Raw genomic sequence first — 20,014 nt, 5'->3', positions numbered from 1 at the left:
ACAGGAAAATATGGATTCCAATAGAGCCTTCCGTGACTTGGTACAAAAACTAATATCCAAATGTTAAATCCGCTGTTAAAAATCGGATTATGGAACGCACGGGGCCTGGTCAAAAACAATGATGAACTCAGGCTTTTCCTAAGTTCAAACTCGATCGATATCATGTTAATAACCGAAACGCATATGCGTCCTGGCTTGAACGCATATTTGCCAGGATACGACCAGTACTACGCTAATCATCCTAGTGGCACCGCTAAAAGTGGTTCTGCAGTCATCATTAGATCAAGTATCGCTCATTCACAGAATGAGCCAATTCTAAAAACAAGCATCCAAGCGGCCAGCGTAACTATACCGACGAATGGTGGAAGCATCAAAGTCTCCTCCCTATATCTTCCTCCCAATGAAGCTTGGTGCAGGGCCGACTTTGATCTATTGCTTGCAACCTTAGGAGATAAGTTTATTGTAGGCGGTGATTTTAATGCAAAACACCAATGGTGGGGTAATTCCAGATCTTGCAGGCGAGGAAGGTGTTTGCAAGAGGCCATAGCTAGTACTACTTGCCAAGTTCTTGCTACTGGAGAGCCAACTTTCTACTCATACAACACACGGCTTAACCCCTCTGCACTAGACTTCTTTATTGTCAACAGGATTGCCCTAAACAGACTCACCGTTGAAACAAAATATGAGCTCGCATCGGATCACCTTCCAGTAGTAGCGACGCTACATCATGCACCGCAATATAATCCCAAGAGGGAATATATTCTACCACCTGGCTCCCGTATTGATGTTTTTAAAGCCGATCTCGAAAGAAGAATTAACCTGAACGTCGAAATTAACAGTCCAGAGGATATCGAAGACGCGATATCAATCCTCATGAAGAACATTTCACTGGCTGCGTCTTCTGCTGCACCGAAAACTTTACGCTTGCCAACCCAACATAGTCAAGCTAGTCTACCACCAACGGCTGCTGCGCTCTTAAGCCTGAAAAGAAGAGTCAGGAAAGAATATGCAAGAACTGGAGATACTCGCATTCATCAAATCTACAAAAGACTGTCCAATCGACTGCAAAAAGAGCTTGCTAAAATCAGACAAGGCAGAATTGATGACATATTGGAAAGTGCTGGTCCAGATGCATCATTTAATTACTCGCTCTGGAAGCTTACGAGGCGATTTAAGAGGCTGGTCATCCCTAAGACTCCAATTAAGGATCCTACAGGTGGATGGAGCTACTCCAGTCAGCAGAAAGCTGAAATCTTTGCAAACAGCCTAGAGGAAAGATTTAAGCCTTTTGACTTTACAACAGCAGATAGGCGAAGGGTAGTCGAGCTTAGGCTGGAGATGCCATTCCAAATGGCCTTGCCTGCAAGCCCAGTTACACTTCAAGAAGTGGTACAGCAGATAAAAAATCTAAAGGTAAAAAAAGCGCCTGGAGAAGACCTTTTAGACAACAGGACGCTGAAACTGCTCCCCACAAGGGCTCTGCTGTATATTGTCTTGCTCATGAATAACATACTCAGGCTGAGGCACTTTCCAAACTGCTGGAAAATGGCGCTAATTACGATGATTCCAAAGCCAGAGAAACAGCATACTGAAGTAGATGGATATAGGCCGATTAGTCTGCTACCTGCCCTCGGGAAGATGATGGAACGCGTGATTCTGGACCGGATTCTCCAGCTCGAAGCCGTGACGCGCAGAATTCCAAAATGGCAATTTGGTTTTCGAAGAAGTCACGGAACACCGGAACAGCTCCACCGTGTGGTCAACTTCGCCCTGGAAGCCATGGAGCAAAAGATGTACTCAGTGGCTGTGTTTATGGATATTAAACAAGCTTTTGATAGAGTGTGGCATGATGGTCTCCTCTGCAAATTGAAAGGCATGCTAACTCCTCAATTGTTTCAACTCATCGAAAGCTTTCTAAGGGACAGAAGCTTCAGAGTTGCTGTTGATGGAGTGAAATCCACGAGGCGCTCAATTTGTGCAGGGGTGCCCCAAGGCAGTGTTCTCGGTCCTACCCTGTATACATTATTTACTGCTGATATGCCTGCACCGCAAGAGATCATTGGAGTAGACGAGGATGACGCACTAATAGCTACTTACGCAGACGACACTGCGGTGCTTACCAGAAGCAGAGATATCGATGTAGCTTCGGAAGCCTTACAGCAGTATGTAAGTAGTTTCGAGAAGTGGGCTCTGAATTGGAACATTGGTATCAACGCCAGCAAGTGTGCGAATGTCACATTTACAACAAGGCCGTCGTCATGCGGAGATATCACAATGTTGGGGTCCACGCTCAGTCATACAAATTCGCACAAATATCTTGGTGTAATTCTGGACAGAAGACTCAACTTCAGCAAGCATACAACAATGGTGAAGCGATCGGTCATGGCGAAAGCCGGAAAGATGGCATGGCTGCTTGCACCATGCAACAAGCTGTCCCTGCACAGTAAGGTGACAGTATACAAGTCCATATTAAGTCCAATATGGAAGTATGCGCTACCAATTTATGGCATTGCCGCTGCTTCAAACCTAAACAAAATAAGAGTTGCGCAAGCTAAAATACTTAGAAAAATATGCAACGCTCCCTGGTATATGCGCACTAGGGACATCGAAAGAGACTTATGTGTCCCCAAGGTTGGCGATGTCATTCAAATGCACGCAAGCAATTACGAGAAGCGACTCGGCAGTCACCCCAACGCACTAGCGAGGCGGCTCCTGTCCAAACCTAAGAAGAGAAGACTGAAGAAGTGCCATCCAAAGGATCTCCCCACAAGAGCCCTTGTATAAAATACATAGTATATATCATAAAATATAATCATTTTTCATGTAAAACATTGTAAATATTGTATATATGTACATAGATATAAGTGCGTCCTATAGATGCTTACTATAGACAACTTTTGTATTCCCTAACTTTCAACTAGCTTAAGCTGCCATATTGGTAGTAGAAAACTAGTTTAATAAATTGTATATATGTAAAAAAAAAAAAAAAAAAAAAAAAAAAAAAAAAAAGTGAAAACTGTTTATCAATAGGGACGGCCTGCATCATTCTGGTTTAAAAAGTGCTGGAGTGGTTAGACGTTAGGAAGCATGATGTACTAAGCCGGTTATAATTTCGATATAGTTTAGAAAAGTAGATTTAAATGCGAAAATTTTTCTATCTGCTGGTATACGAGTAGACAATAAATTACTTCAGATTCAAAGACCGTATCAGTGAGCTTGAATTTAAATTCTATGATGCATTGTAAAAAATCATCAAATAATAAATCTTTTGTTTACGAACATTTGTGTTGAAAGTGGAGAAAATGCAAGCACTTGTAAGTAGTAGTACACACATAGTGTGTTCTTACATACAAAACTGAATAATTTGCATGGGAATCCCAAATCCTTTTCGCCATATTCCTTTCTACTTTAGCACACCTTAAACGTTTTCACTTAACCCAACCCCCCCAAGTGCCAGTCCATCTTCAGTCTCTGGCTTCAATTTCAACGACACTGCCAACTGTCAGCTGCCAATTGTGCAGCATTTGTAAGTAGATTTTAAAACGCTTGCACACAGAAGGCTTGCCAAAAAACAGCAAGAACAACAACAACAATGAGAGTAAGAGAAATAACAATGACAGAATGACAGTGGCTTATGCAAAAGAGACTGAAGAAGGCGGGTGAAATGAAAAATAAAAAACTTAAAAAAATAAATAACTAAAGTAAAGCGGCCGTTAAAGGCAGGTTGGCAGTCAGGCAGTCAGGCAGTGTGGCACTGAGGCAATCGGCACAAAGGCATTTGACATAATTTCATTCTTGTTGTCGTTGTCTCGACGACTTGAAAAGTTTGCAAAACGTCAACTGCGTCAACTGTGAGTCGGCACATTGACAGCAGTTGGCACTAGACCACATTCCCAGAGCCTGAATTCGGCCCTCCCAGGGCCTCTCTGCCCTCCACTCTCCCTAGCCACTATTGTTGGCTGGCTGTGTCACTCCTGTTATGTAGTGGGGATTTGCAAGTTGTTATGAAAACAAAAACACAATGAAACGTGCCTATAAATTTTAAATAGCTTTGCAAGCTGGCATCAACAGTGGCTGCTCTCTCTCCCCTTCCCTCCGCTGCCCTCCCCTTTCCATCCCTCTCCTGCATTGCCTTTCTGTGTCCGTTTGTGCTGTGTGTATAATAAATGACTAAATGCGTTTGTGTGCTCCGCTCTGATCTGCCTACTGCTCCACTAACCAGTGTAGGAGCCTTAAATTATGCCACGCAACGTCATGCGGCAGACAACACGCTTTAAATCAAATCTTTAACTAAATTCTCGGACATTTTTTTGTTCTTTCTGTTTAGGTATCGCAATGGCGACATCGTGAATGTCAACGACACGGACCGCTATCAGGGCGGCAACGCGGAGAACGTTGCCTTGGTCATCAAATCCACGGACAAGGAGGACATTGGCAACTATACGTGCCAGCTTTCCAATGTGATTGGCAAAGGCATCTCCGAGCAGCAAATCGACTTGGATGTTCAATGTAAGTGCCAAAGACAATGGAGTATTTTTGCCTGAGAGTACTCAGACTAACTGCTAATCTGGCTTCTTCCCTCCTTTGTCTGTCCATCTATCTGTCTGTCTATCTGTCTGTCTGTCTCAGATGTGCCCATTGTCGAGGTGCTCATGATACCCGAGGGACCGGTAAAGGAGAGCGACGAGTCAAATGTGACTCTTTTTTGCAACGTTCTAGACGCTAATCCCGGCGTGCTGACAAAAGTGCGCTGGTATGCCAATTCCACGTTGCTCAAGGAGCTACCTGACTGCGAGGAGACTAGGGTGAGTAATCGATGTCGAATTCTCGAATTCAAATTGTAACATTGGAGCACATGTTTGTTGCAAATAAGTAAACCTTCCCAGCTGGATGCTCTTGCCCAATTTGAAGTTAAATTTCATACAATTTACTCACAAATACCGGAAGATAAATAAACCCATGTCATTTTTAAATGAAAATAAAAGCTGCCCAACTTTTTAAAGATTTTACCTACTGCCAATAAATTAGTTCATTTGTTTCTTCAATAAATATATAAAGATATGTATATTATAAAACTGATAAACCGATTGTGTTAACATTTTATATTTTTTTTATAGAACTTTTGTAAGTATTATATATAATAGGGTAAATAATAGAGGCGATTTTTTTTGATATATTTAATATTTTTTTAATGCGAACTCCATAAAATAAAATACTAGAGTATTGTCATTCGTCTTTGGAGTTGTTAATTATAACTGTTCTGCCATTCTATTTCCAAACTATTATGAATATAATGGTAATCATTTAAATAGTTGATGATTTTCTTAATCCAAAGTGTTCCAAGTCGTTCGTTATGAGAAACTCTACCGAGTCATCTAGCCTTGAATCTTTGTTTTCGAAAATTGTTTAGGAATAATAGAATTACCCTGCAACCCTAATTAAAACCACTTTTATCTAAAATGCGACATAATTTTGGAAAATTTGACATCCATTTTATATTAAGTGCGTAAAGCTTAAAAGACAAAAAACTATGAGAGAAGACCAAATGACATGTGTAGTATCTCTAAGGAAAAGCAAAACAAATATGAAATGAACACTTTCATTTGGCCTTTTTTACGATTTTCAGGAGGACTTGTGCCACATAGATCCCAGCAAGCTGTTGCTTGAAAGCATTGGACGTGGATTCTTTTACAACTATTCCTGCGAGGGTTACAATGCCGCTGGCTGGGGCCCTCGGAGCGAAGACAAGGAACTAATGGTGCTTAAGCTCTCAAAATAATATAGAATAGTTAAAATATTTATTATTTATTTTGTTCTACAGGTGCACTATGAGCCTGGACCAGCCACACTCACCCACTTCCCGCTGATTGCTGTTAAAAAGAAGAGTGTAATATTTTCGTGCTCGGTGGATGATCCGGGCTATCCCGAATCAAATAGGTTTGTAGCGCATGATACCACCACCAAGAACAACACATCCACAACACCCATACCAAAGACCAAAACAATAACTGCAACACCACCGTCACAACCAACACAAATTGCCTTCCACACCGTCCAAGCACTGCAACCGCACGAAGCTGATGAAGCTTTCGAGGCCTTGCTCCTACAAAAACAACAAGAAAACCCAGCTTTGTACGCTCCACACATAACAACATCAATAACGTCATCAGCAGCAACAGCAGCAGCAGCCGCTGGCCAAGCTCGCGAAATTAAAGAAACGCATGCTCTAATTGATTTACATTTAAATCATTCCCTTTGTACATTGCTCACGCTTACCACCTACACGCCACAATCACAAATATTAACCCTCTATACGGGTGGTCGACCAACCACAACCACAACCACAATGACATCGTCCTCATCTTCATCACTGCCATCGCCCACGTCATCGTCATCGCCATCGCCATCGTCATCGTCATGGTTATCGTCATCCTCCGCCTTTGCACTCTACCGCAAAATGGGCAAATTCACCTACACGGCTCAAACACTCTGTCAACCCAACAGATATCGTTGGCTGCGCGGTGGTCGCGGTCCGCTGACGGATATTGTGACCAAGGACTGGACGGTGGAGCCGGTGGGTCTGGACAGCCGCACCAACTACTCCTGCTATGCGTACAATGAGGGCGGCAAAGGCGTAATGGCCACAGTCAATTTGGAAGTACATGCTCCACCATTTTTCATCAAGAATTTGCCACCGTACACAGGCATGCTGCATGCCTCGCACAATGCCAACCTGACGTGTCGCATCGAGTGTGTGCCGCGCTGCGAGATCGCCTGGCTGAAGGATGGTGTGCCCATCGAGAAGAATGATACGCGTTACTTTGTCAAGGAGAAGTATATGGATGCGTCGCCGGCAACCGGAGATTTCGAGAGCATGCTGTCGGTTCTGGTGAGTACTGCACGCCCAGCGGGCATACTTGGGTTAAACGGGTCTGAAAGAGGTCTGAAAGGGGTCTGCGCTAACCACTGACATTTTGAGCGTGAGTTTGGTTTTGATTTTGTAATGACGTTGAGGTGAATTCCTGCCGGATTTAAGAGATTTGTAGCTTGATTGATGGTCTGGTTGCATTGCATTAGCAATGAATTTGTGTTCATCTGCATTATTGGCAGGGGGGTTGGATTTTCTCTCTCTGTATACGTGTGTGTGTATGTATGTGTGTGTGTGTGTGTGGGATTTGTTTGCAAAATTACCAATTTGTGCCAAATGAATCGCATTTGAACCTTTGGTTGAGGATTCCATTTAAACAAGCTATGCAGGCAAAGCTTTTTTGAGGAAATGGAAAAGCCGAATTGAAATCGATACCAAAATTATTCGTATTCTACAATTGTAATATATGCACATAGGGGATGCAACATATTCTGCTAAAATTAATGAGAGCTATATGCGGAAATGTTGTTAGGGATAGGTTTGGGTTTTATAGTTACAGTTACAAGCTTATATTTTCATATTATTTAGCATTTTGTAGGCAGCCTTAGATTATAAACTAACATTATGTGGTCTCCCAACAAATTTAAAAAACATTCAACAAATTTATAAATAAATAAAATAAATATTCTGCTAAAATTAATGAGAGCTATATGCGGAAATGTTGTTAGGGATAGGTTTGGGTTTTATAGTTACAGTTACAAGCTTATATTTTCATATTATTTAGCATTTTGTAGGCAGCCTTAGATTATAAACTAACATTATGTGGTCTCCCAACAAATTTAAAAAACATTCAAAATGTTTATAAATAAATATTAATTTATACACATCCGCCATTAATAGCGAAGCGTAGATCGCATGAAAAGCATTTAAAATCAATCGAACTGAAATTAAATATAAATAGGGGGTGTATGTCATACCTTAATCATTATTATACTAAACTTGTTTTAGAATATTTCAAATAATTTAAATGAAATGTCATTGGCACTGGCATTTATGTTAAAATATCATTTCCCCAATAGCTTAAGCCATCAATCAATTTCGTAAAGCATAAACGTCTCCATTACGGGAATTGTCCCCAATTCAGGCTTAGTCTGTTCCCGCATATTCAAATTATAGTTAATTTCGTTCTAAGCAGCAGAAAATTTGGCAATAAAAATCTCAGTCTGTGACAAACAAAATCCCAATTAATTTGTCTTTTTTCGGCATCTGACCAAACCAGAAAAACGAACAAATAAATAAAAACATAAAATGCCAATCTTGTCCTTGTCAGCCCAAATAAAAATGAACATCAGAGACTCAATTCCCATTATGTGTATCTAAACTTGTATATATATGTATAAATGTGTGGGTTTGTGTGTGTAACACTGTTTATGTTTGTCAACTGATTACAGCACTTCAATATGTCAAATTGGCCCAATAAAAAATTCGACATCGAGGCGGATAATGCAAATTATACATGCGTATCGACGGGGAACACAGTAGGCGGTGGCATCAAGAGCGCCACATATTTCAGCATTGAATGTAAGTATCGCAAAGAGGGGGGGAATTTTGTGACCCAATGAGTAGTATTATAAATAAATGCTCCTTTCGACTATGTCCAAACAGATGCGCCCTCCAACACAACTGTCTCCGAAAATATTGTTTACGTGCAGGAGGACACCATACCGGGACGTGTCATATGCAAATCACGAGCTAATCCTGGTAAGTTGACAAGCTGCTGCTGCTGATTTGTCAGAGTATGTAATATCTGTTCATGTATCTGTAGAGCCCCTCTATGAGTGGCACTTCCAGAATAGGACGGTTACGCAGGGCAATGCCTTGATTATCAATACGGCCATGCAACGGAACGACACGGGCATCTACACTTGTCGGGCCTTCAACAAGCACGGCGAGAGCACAGCGGAAACGGTCATCGATGTACAATGTGAGTGAATCTGGTGTTGGGTCGTAACCCTCTAGTCCTAACCCTCTAACCTCTTGCCCTCTTGCCTATGTGTTCACAGTTAAGCCGCGTTGCGAAATCGAAAGGCGTGAGATCGATGAACGGGATACACTAATTTGCACAGCATACGGAAATCCTGAAGAGGTAAGTGCCAATGCGACCCAACCCCAACCCCAACGCCAAAGCCAACACCAACACCAAAGGGGTGCCACGCAAATAGACAAACAACACGCAGTAAACATGAACGGACCAACACCGACTAGAGAAAGATTTCAGCCCACCCTTGAACACACTCACATGCACCGCATGCCGTCGCATTCCATGACCCGGACTCGGTTGGAAGCCATCGAAATGGCAATAACGATAGCGATAGCATTTCAATTGTGGCGCATAAAAAAATCAAATGGGAGTGGGCGAAAAAAAAGAAGGAAAAATTAAAAACTTCAGCTCTGCCTTAGCCCTTGGATGCCTGCACGTCTGCTCGTTTGCACGATTTTTACGTTTGGGGTTTCCGTATTTTTTGCTTCCATTTTTTTGCAGAAGGCAGGCAGGCAGCTACAAGAATTTTCAATTTCATGAGTTTACCTTTTCGCTGGACTGCCAAACAGCGCGAGTTCAGCGGGAGTTCGTTCTGTTTCCAGCGGCGCATAAATCAGTGCAGCATTTGGTTTGGTTTGGTTCGGTTCGGTTCGACTTGGCTACAGAATTCTTATTTTGGTTTTATTTCCAACACTCCGCCTCTCTCAGTGTACTGCAGTTGCAATTGCAATTGCATTTGCTTGTACACCGGCTGAGTTAACGTTGGTGATTACCGAAGGCAGCATTGAAGAAGGGGTGCATGTTCGGCCAAAAGATTTATGGCCACGCATAGCCACAGTCAGTGGCTTGTAATTATTTGATTGGAAATTATTCAACTGGCGTAAAGTTAAAATTTAATAACCAGTCTATGGTTGGCTACTTCAGTTTGGGTTTGGGTCTGAATTTCACAGCGAAAATCGCTAGAGCCAATTTTTGTTGTATCTTGTGATTTAAGGGTTGTAGCAAACGCCAGAAAATTGCGAAAGAAAACTTGTAAATTTTGAATGAAGATTGCCCGAAGCTATTAAAAACCCGCTTGTATTAGCTAGGGGTTAACGATGGCCTAACAACTTCAAAAAGGAAGTGGGTAGTGAAGACGCTAATGTAGAATTCATTTGATGTGTTTAGGTCGAATTGGGGTAGCGCTAGCCCGCTTATAGAAGAAGCACTCGATTGAGAAACATGCTTGTGGTTTATTTACAGAATAAACGGCATAGCTAATACGAAATCTCTCTATGATCAGAATTATTTAGAAACTTGTATTTTGGCAGCAGCAGTAGAGGAAACTTCCGTTGACTAACTAGTGACTATGGTAGAACTCAAATGCTGCTGAGCAAGTAGTCGAGCCAATAAGTGACTGACTAAAATAAGAAATTAGAATTAGAAAATAATTAAGACAATTCAGTTTTTATTTTAATATTTTTCCTTTTTCATGTATGTATGTATGTGTCTTTTGGCTGCATTTTTGAATCCAATTTGTTTGAAAGTAATTCCGTTAATAAAAGAAAATCCCCCCCCCCCCCCATTCAAGATCATATTCAAATGTTTTTCGAATATTTGCAATTATTATTTTTCTGCTTTATTTTAATCATTAGTTAAAAAAATTAAAAAAATATTAAATAATTCAAAGAGTATACAGCCATAATTTGAAACTTTTAAAAAAACATTCTAAAATGCTGCATATTTATATTTTAAAAATCGGTTTCAATCGTATACTTCTATTAATGAAAAATGTATATTTTAAATCTGATTTTTTAAATGTTTATTCTACGAAGTCTTTTCGCATAGTTATCATTAGGGAATAGAAGCCAGAAGTTGGTCGCAAGAGGGGGCATTTATGGAAATGCCATCTAAATTGCTTTTAGCACGCATACATACACATCAGACGTACAGACGTGCTGAGTGCATAAAGAAATTAAAAGACCCAAAAACTAAGCCTCAAACTGCACTTGACACTGGCGCAATGCCAATTAAGGAGACTTCAAAGCCTCGCAAATGCGTCGTCAGCAACTGTACCGAATGCCCATTGAGTATTGAGTATTGGGCACATAAATAGCAGCAGTCACAACAACAACAACAACAACGAAGCCAACAAGAACAAAACGAGAAATATGAAGAGCAAAAGCAAAATACCTGAATAATCAAAGTGCAGGCAAGCAAAAGCAAAAAATCCAATAGAGCAGGACGAAAGGGCTAAGCCGAGACACAAGCTCAGACAGACAAAGCAACAAAAAGTACAACAAGCACTTGACTTGTCTATGTGTCTGTTTGTTTGTTTGTTGGTTTGTGTGCGTATGAGCATATAGTATGTTTGTATTTATGTGTGTTAGTGTGTGTACTGAAACGCACCTGTCGAGTCGCCCTTTTAAGCATCTAGCCCCACTCTCAGTCTCTGTTCTCTACAAAACACAAAATATAAATGCATGTATTTTTCTCGTACTCTTTGCAGGCCGATTTTTCATGGTCAATTAAAGCTGAAAATGAAACCGTCGAATGGCTGGGCAGCGGCAACAGTAAGTCCTCCCAGAGCTTTTACGAACTGCAAGAGGATTACGCAATTGCACGAACCTATCGATGTGTGGCCAACAATACGGTCGGTGCGGGTGCCTTCTGTGAGATTGAAGTTGCTGGTGAGTAATTGTGCGCGTATATGTATGTGTATGTGTATACGTATATGTACTTGTATGTATGTGCTTGTACTGATGTAGTTCATAAACAGCACAAAAAAACTGTAGCATGCTCTCAGGCGCAGTTAGATGAATGCTAAAACAAAGCAGTGGGTGTTGCGGGAGAACAACCAGAGCAGCTGAGTTGGTGCTCTTTCTTATCGTCATTGTCCTTGTTGATGGCAATGTCGATATTGATGTTGATGTCGATGTCAATGTCGGAAGCTGATTACTGTCAATATTTGTTTCATCTGCTTCCGCTGCCCAATGCCGCCATTTTTATGCGTTGTTGCATCAAATGGCGAGCAGCAGCAGTTGATGCGACCAGGACCGTCGACAGTGGCAATTAGGGAACTGTTTGGATTTTATTTTGCAGCTGTCGAATCTTTTAACGCCCCTACACCCCCTTACCATGCTGTTGCAGCCTTTTTGCTTTGGTTGTTGTTACTTCAACATTTTTCACGTTTTATTACAACAAACGGAAATTGATTTTTGTGCTTTTTCTGTTCTGTTTTTCTTCTTCTTCTTCTTCGTCGTCTTCGTTTGCATTGCCTTTGTCTCCGGTTAGCCACCGAAATCAGTTTTTACGTTCGCCACTTTTTTTTCGTTTTGATTTCTCGTGGATTTTTTAAGCTGCTTAAGTCGTGAATTCGTCTCTCTTAAGTTTATTTTTTCCCCCCCATTTTAATGTGCGCAAGTAAATACGTCGATACCTTCAGTACTTGAATAGCACTCGGCAACTTACTATGCCACTTTTTATTTGATTTCATTGATTGAATTGCGATTGACTCTGACTGCAGCATCAACGCCTTTTTATGGGGCCAACGACTCGAACGGTTTTAGTGCATTTCCGAAAGTCGCAGTCACCGTGAAAATATATTCACGTCAACTTCTTTGTTCGAGCTGGTCATAAACTAAGGCCTGATCATTGTGTAAATGACCGCAGGCTTAAAATTAAAGTGCCTCGGATTTAGGTGCCTTTTGCAATAGCAATTTTGTGGCTTTAACTATTTTTAAAGTCGCATTTGATTAGGTAGTATTAGTACCTTATAAAAAAGATTGTACATGCGCAATAAAAATCTAACATTTTATATCGGCTTTTAGATTCAACAGCATCAAATAAAAATGCATCGCTTAAACCCAATGCTTATAAAAATAACTTGAAATAACAAGAAAAATCTCAGAACAAAAATTCAACAGATGGTTTAAAATTAAAGATAAAAGCTATTTTAAATTCTGACACAAAGCTCAAAACAAATCTTGCAAATCCATAAAATCTTTTCAGATGTTCCTACAAACTTAAGTAGTTACCGAATTATTTAACAGGTTTTTTTTACAAAATTTCAGAACAAAATTCCACTTGAGAAATGTTATATTATTAGTTGACAACCAATATTTTGTTTAAAATAAAACTATATATACTTTTTTTTATTTGTAAATTTTCTGCGTATTTTCAAAGCTATCCCTGCTTATGAACAAACATGTTTCTTAAACCATATACATATATACCTCAGCAAATGTTAACAAACTTTCTTCGAATAATTTTTCTTTTTTAAATTTCAAATATTTTTAAATTTGTTTGCACCATTTTTTTATTTTTTATATATTCAAAATTTTATCTGTTTGTGATTTTTCGACAGCTGGTTCAGCGCTTTATCTTTGGTGGCGAGGTAAATGCAGGAACTGTGATTCAAATTTTAGTTGATTTGATGTTTTGGTTTTTTTTTCCGAAGTATGGGCATGTGTTCCAAAAAATTCCTTTCAATCATTCCCACTTTTCATTTAGCTGTCAGGTTAGGAATTTATAATGAGCATTTTAAAACAACTATATATAGTCTCAAAAACAAATGTTGTCCGGAAAAATAATGGGATTATATAATAAAACATTTCTTTAAATGTAATCTAGAAATATCTCTATACTAAAAACGAAAACTATCTAAATCCACAGCTTTCAAAATGTACTAACCAATTAATATTTGTCATCCTTTATTGCTAAACAAATCATTTCATTCCCTCCTGCATAACTGGGCTATATTGGAAATACTAATTAAATGTATTAAACACTGCTTCTAATACTTTAGTGCGACCAAAAAGTAAGTAGCTTTGCATGTTCAACTATTAATCTTAAATGCTTAATGTGTTGTATAGTTTTGATTTGCTTTAATGTGGTTTTTTAAGATTCCCACATTTAACATTTCAGAAATCTGCAACGATAAGCAATCATGTTAACAATATATACATGATTAACAATTTTTATGTATTTTTAAAAAATATATAAATACAAAAGGCAGAACTGTCCGTTTCCGTATTTGATCATATTGTGTAACATTTAAATTAAAATACACTTTATTCGACAAACCTATTGAATTATTGTGGCCAATTTTGTTCACTACCGAGAATTTCGATTTAGAATTGGTTCAAGTTTCGAAAGAAAAACAGACTTGAACAGACTTTCTACAAGTATACTAATTGGAATATTCAATGATATTGCTGGAATTTCTAAAATACTTCATATTTCAAGCGGCAATGTTTCTTAAGGAATTATTTAAAAGGTTATGTTGTTTTATTTATAGGAAGAACAATGTTACACTTTAACACAGGAAACATTTCTAGAATTGTTAACTTTTGATTAAACTTTATACCAATTTAACGAAGAATAGGTCCTTGAATTCATTGCGACCAAATTCTTTCTCCATATTTTTCCAATTTTTATTTCAAGAATGTTTTTCAGAGCTGAAGTTATGCAGCAGTCATTACTAAAAGTTTAACATTTCTTGTAAAAGAATTTAAAAAAAAGAGAAAAATATATTTTTAAATATGGCCAACTTTGAAGAAATTCATTTCAGTAAAGCTAGAGCTGACACGTTACGAACGTGATTATACATACTAGCATACATATAATGAAAGCTTAATGGTATTCATATTACATAAAAAATAAATTAAATATACTTCTGATGGCGACACATATGTCAGCTAACATGTGCTTTGTATGTAATACTGTATATTATTAAAGCATTGATATCATACGTTCTGCATACAACGATTAACTCATTTCACACAACATTATACAATATTTATAAATGGAGCATGCATACTTGTAGACCTTAAGCTAAACTTAAGCCTACACGACTAAGACTATATGAATGGCGAATAACATTTCGCTAATCCACAACAAATACGCGCCGCGCACAATAAACCGCCATTTTTCATTTGCTGCCACGCTCGTTTAATTGCATAAGATATGGCGTCGGCTGACTGTTAAATGTTGTTGACACGAAAATCCACACGCCAAAATGAATAGCTCATAACATATGCGACACACACATCTGCATAATATATGTGTGTGTTTATACTGTGAGAGACTTAAAACAAATAGATAAACGCAGCAAACAAAGGCCGCTGACATACATAGGCATGAACACAAACACACACACACAAACAAATATATACATATGTATACATACATATGTTGGTTTAGATGTAAACTACAGAACCGCCACAATGCCATAAAGTATGCAGCACTACATTGCACGCTGGCAAAGACAATTCATTTGTTTGAATGATAAACAGCTGAATTATAGCAATATGGAAAACAATGAGGCACACGAACAGACAAACACACAAGCCACAAAACAAATACTCTACAGACAACAGACTACAGACAAAGGGGAATAGCAGTGAGGCGCATTGGAAGGCGGAAGCTGTGCCAGAATTTAGCACACTTTTTACAACAACAACAACAACAATAATAACAACACCAACTACAAGCATGGTGGCAACAAAGGGACCCGCTGCCTAGTTTGGCTGCAGCTGCAACGAGTAGCGTGTGACAAGTTGATAAATTAAAGTTGCATATCCGATCGCCGGATGTAAGCCAAAGCTTCAGGAGCAGACACGTCAAGTCCTTCACTTTGGCCTAAGTAGGCAGGCAGTGGCTTGGAGAGGGTGCAAGTCACTCACATCCCCACTCTCACCGATACGTACTATATATTTTAAGAAATTTGCTGCATGTGCTTTAATGTTACAATTGTTTGCTTTCAAGTTCTCTGCGCCTACGCGTATCCTAGACTTTATAGTTTGTACACTTTAATGCAACTTGTATTTTTTCTCCCTTTCTCCATCTCTCTTTTTTCTTCCCCGCTTCCATCATCGCACAGAACAATTGGCTTGGTGGCAACGTTGGGACAAAACGACGCTCATTATTCTGGTGGTCGCCATATTGGGATTATTGCTGGCCGTCATCATTATTTGCTGCATAATTATTTGCATATGCCGTCGCCGTCGGCGTCAGGATAAATGTGAGTACAACAATAACAATACCATTGAGTTCAACAAAAACAACAGCAACAGGAACAACAACAACGACTGCTGCTGCTATCGCCGCTTTTGCGGCATTTCAGTGTTGTCGTTGTTCACTACTTATTATGAAAATATTATAGCATAGTTTTAGGCAAAGAACAACAAGAACCAACAACAAACCACAAAATGAGCTTAAGTTATATCCGTATCCTACATACTTGTATATATACATATATCTACATATATTTTCAATGAAATGTGTTTGTATTTGTTTGTTTGTTTCGGTTTCTGTTTCTGTTATCGGTTAGTTTTAATCCCAGCTTATGGCTAAAGCAGAAGTGTTTAAGAAGAGTGCAGAATTATCGAGTATTCTTTATAAATTATATATCCTTTAAAGAATTGAGTTTTTGAATTATATTTTAAGAACGCCATTGAAAAGCATGCGCCTTTTACTTATAACCACTGCATGATTCGCTTACCCGTGAACGCTTGCCTTGATGCATGACCTTTGCTAAATACCCTTTCAAAATACCAAACCAATTGATAATTGCGCAAATTTTGTAAAAGCTGCGGAGGATAGCTACCTAAAGAGCGTTCGGAATCAGGTTATGTTATTTCAAAATCCAGAGAATATATATTTTATTTAATCAGGCAGCTGTAAAAAATAATTCAAGAGGTGTAAGGAGTTCAAAAAACTGTAAATTTAGAAGATGATTCAGAAATATTACCATAAAACAAAACACAGTTTAAAGCGTGCCTTCACGAAATATTTTTTTTTTTTTTTTTTTTTTTTTTTTTTTTTACATATATACAATTTATTAAACTAGTTTTCTACTACCAATATGGCAGCTTAAGCTAGTTGAAAGTTAGGGAATACAAAACTTGTCTATAGTAAGCATCTATAGGACGCACTTATATCTATGTACATATATACAATATTTACAATGTTTTACATTAGAAATGAAATTATATTTTATGATATATATTATATATTTTATACAAGGGATCTTGTGGGGAGATCCTTTGGATGGCACTTCTTCAGTCTTCTCTTCTTAGGTTTGGACAGGAGCCGCCTCGCTAGTGCGTTGGGGTGACTGCCGAGTCGCTTCTCGTAATTGCTTGCGTGCATTTGAATGACATCGCCAACCTTGGGGACACATAAGTCTCTTTCGATGTCCCTAGTGCGCATATACCAGGGAGCGTTGCATATTTTTCTGAGTATTTTAGCTTGCGCAACTCTTATTTTATTTAGGTTCGATGCAGCGGCAATGCCATAAATTGGTAGCGCATACTTCCATATTGGACTTAATATGGACTTGTATACTGTCACCTTACTGTGCAGAGACAGCTTGTTGCAGGGTGCAAGCAGCCATGCCATCTTTCCGGCTTTTGCCATGACCGATCGCTTGACCATTGTTGTATGCTTGCTGAAGTTGAGTCTTCTGTCCAGAATGACACCAAGATATTTGTGCGAATTTGTATGACTGAGCGTGGACCCCAACATTGTGATATCTCTGCATGACGACGGCCTTGTTGTAAATGTGACATTCGCACACTTGCTGGCGTTGATACCAATGTTCCAATTCAGAGCCCACTTCTCGAAACTACTTACATACTGCTGTAAGGCTTCCGAAGCTACATCGATATCTCTGCATCTGGTAAGCACCGCAGTGTCGTCTGCGTAAGTAGCTATTAGTGCGTCATCCTCGTCTACTCCAAGGATCTCTTGCGGTGCAGGCATATCAGCAGTAAATAATGTATACAGGGTAGGACCCAGAACACTGCCTTGGGGCACTCCTGCACAAATTGAGCGCCTCGTGGATTTCACTCCATCAACAGCAACTCTGAAGCTTCTGTCCCTTAGAAAGCTTTCGATGAGTTGAAACAATTGAGGAGTTAGCATGCCTTTCAATTTGCAGAGGAGACCATCATGCCACACTCTATCAAAAGCTTGTTTAATATCCATAAACACAGCCACTGAGTACATCTTTTGCTCCATGGCTTCCAGGGCGAAGTTGACCACACGGTGGAGCTGTTCCGGTGTTCCGTGACTTCTTCGAAATCCAAATTGCCATTTTGGAATTCTGCGCGTCACGGCTTCGAGCTGGAGAATCCGGTCCAGAATCACGCGTTCCATCATCTTCCCGAGGGCAGGTAGCAGACTAATCGGCCTATATCCATCTACTTCAGTATGCTGTTTCTCTGGCTTTGGAATCATCGTAATTAGCGCCATTTTCCAGCAGTTTGGAAAGTGCCTCAGCCTGAGTATGTTATTCATGAGCAAAACAATATACAGCAGAGCCCTTGTGGGGAGCAGTTTCAGCGTCCTGTTGTCTAAAAGGTCTTCTCCAGGCGCTTTTTTGACCTTTAGATTTTTTATCTGCTGTACCACTTCTTGCAGTGTAACTGGGCTTGCAGGCAAGGCCATTTGGAATGGCATCTCCAGCCTAAGCTCGACTACCCTTCGCCTATCTGCTGTTGTAAAGTCAAAAGGCTTAAATCTTTCCTCTAGGCTGTTTGCAAAGATTTCAGCTTTCTGCTGACTGGAATAGCTCCATCCACCTGTAGGATCCTTAATTGGAGTCTTAGGGATGACCAGCCTCTTGAATCGCCTCGTAAGCTTCCAGAGCGAGTAATTAAATGATGCATCTGGACCAGCACTTTCCAATATGTCATCAATTCTGCCTTGTCTGATTTTAGCAAGCTCTTTTTGCAGTCGATTGGACAGTCTTTTGTAGATTTGATGAATGCGAGTATCTCCAGTTCTTGCATATTCTTTCCTGACTCTTCTTTTCAGGCTTAAGAGCGCAGCAGCCGTTGGTGGTAGACTAGCTTGACTATGTTGGGTTGGCAAGCGTAAAGTTTTCGGTGCAGCAGAAGACGCAGCCAGTGAAATGTTCTTCATGAGGATTGATATCGCGTCTTCGATATCCTCTGGACTGTTAATTTCGACGTTCAGGTTAATTCTTCTTTCGAGATCGGCTTTAAAAACATCAATACGGGAGCCAGGTGGTAGAATATATTCCCTCTTGGGATTATATTGCGGTGCATGATGTAGCGTCGCTACTACTGGAAGGTGATCCGATGCGAGCTCATATTTTGTTTCAACGGTGAGTCTGTTTAGGGCAATCCTGTTGACAATAAAGAAGTCTAGTGCAGAGGGGTTAAGCCGTGTGTTGTATGAGTAGAAAGTTGGCTCTCCAGTAGCAAGAACTTGGCAAGTAGTACTAGCTATGGCCTCTTGCAAACACCTTCCTCGCCTGCAAGATCTGGAATTACCCCACCATTGGTGTTTTGCATTAAAATCACCGCCTACAATAAACTTATCTCCTAAGGTTGCAAGCAATAGATCAAAGTCGGCCCTGCACCAAGCTTCATTGGGAGGAAGATATAGGGAGGAGACTTTGATGCTTCCACCATTCGTCGTTATAGTTACGCTGGCCGCTTGGATGCTTGTTTTTAGAATTGGCTCATTCTGTGAATGAGCGATACTTGATCTAATGATGACTGCAGAACCACTTTTAGCGGTGCCACTGGGATGATTAGCGTAGTACTGGTCGTATCCTGGCAAATATGCGTTCAAGCCAGGACGCATATGCGTTTCGGTTATTAACATGATATCGATCAAGTTTGAACTTAGGAAAAGCCTGAGTTCATCATTGTTTTTGACCAGGCCCCGTGCGTTCCATAATCCGATTTTTAACAGCGGATTTAACATTTGGATATTAGTTTTTGTACCAAGTCACGGAAGGCTCTATTGGAATCCATATTTTCCTGAATGAGCTTATACATTTGATCCATTCTTGCGTTTAGATCAAAAATCGCCTTTTCCAGCATACTAAATTTATTGTTTAGATGCCAATCTTCAGCGGAAATGTGTGCCCGGGGCGAGTTTTGGTTTGTTGGCGCGATGGTACGCTTTCCTTCAATTGGCCTTGCTGCATCAGCGTAAGAGAAGCCACTCTTAACAGCAGAGTTTGAGATGAACTGTACTTTATTGCCTTGGTTGTTTGGGTAACTCCTATTGCTACCGATGACTAGACCATCTCTCGGCAACCTCACAGCTGGCTTAAGTTTTTTGGCTAGATCAATTCTTACCTT

General features: G+C 39.8%; 1 protein-coding gene across 9 annotated transcripts in view; it reads left to right on the top strand.

Moving 5' to 3' along the window:
• LOC115632156 (hemicentin-1) overlaps positions 1–20,014 on the top strand; it is a 123,421-nt gene that overhangs the window by 84,394 nt on the left and 19,013 nt on the right. For 6 of the 9 annotated variants that reach the window (XM_030529182.1, XM_030529184.1, XM_030529177.1 and 3 more), the window contains exons 11-22: positions 4,328–4,509; positions 4,630–4,805; positions 5,627–5,758; positions 5,822–5,937; positions 6,505–6,889; positions 8,320–8,449; positions 8,534–8,629; positions 8,694–8,852; positions 8,932–9,014; positions 11,398–11,578; positions 13,255–13,284; positions 15,772–15,912. In XM_030529182.1, the coding sequence (XP_030385042.1) occupies positions 4,328–4,509; positions 4,630–4,805; positions 5,627–5,758; positions 5,822–5,937; positions 6,505–6,889; positions 8,320–8,449; positions 8,534–8,629; positions 8,694–8,852; positions 8,932–9,014; positions 11,398–11,578; positions 13,255–13,284; positions 15,772–15,912 (1,811 nt within the window). Of the gene's footprint in view, positions 1–4,327; positions 4,510–4,629; positions 4,806–5,626; positions 5,759–5,821; positions 5,938–6,504; positions 6,890–8,319; positions 8,450–8,533; positions 8,630–8,693; positions 8,853–8,931; positions 9,015–11,397; positions 11,579–13,254; positions 13,285–13,695; positions 13,708–15,771; positions 15,913–20,014 lie in introns of all 9 variants that reach the window. The other 3 variants (XM_030529183.1, XM_030529180.1, XM_030529179.1) reach the window with 2 other exon arrangements.

The sequence above is a fragment of the Scaptodrosophila lebanonensis genome, unplaced genomic scaffold (assembly GCF_003285725.1).
Source record: "Scaptodrosophila lebanonensis strain 11010-0011.00,11010-0021.00 unplaced genomic scaffold, SlebRS2 tig00001415-arrow-pilon, whole genome shotgun sequence".
Classification (NCBI taxonomy): domain Eukaryota; kingdom Metazoa; phylum Arthropoda; class Insecta; order Diptera; family Drosophilidae; genus Scaptodrosophila; species Scaptodrosophila lebanonensis.
This window is presented reverse-complemented; position numbering and strand designations above follow the sequence as displayed.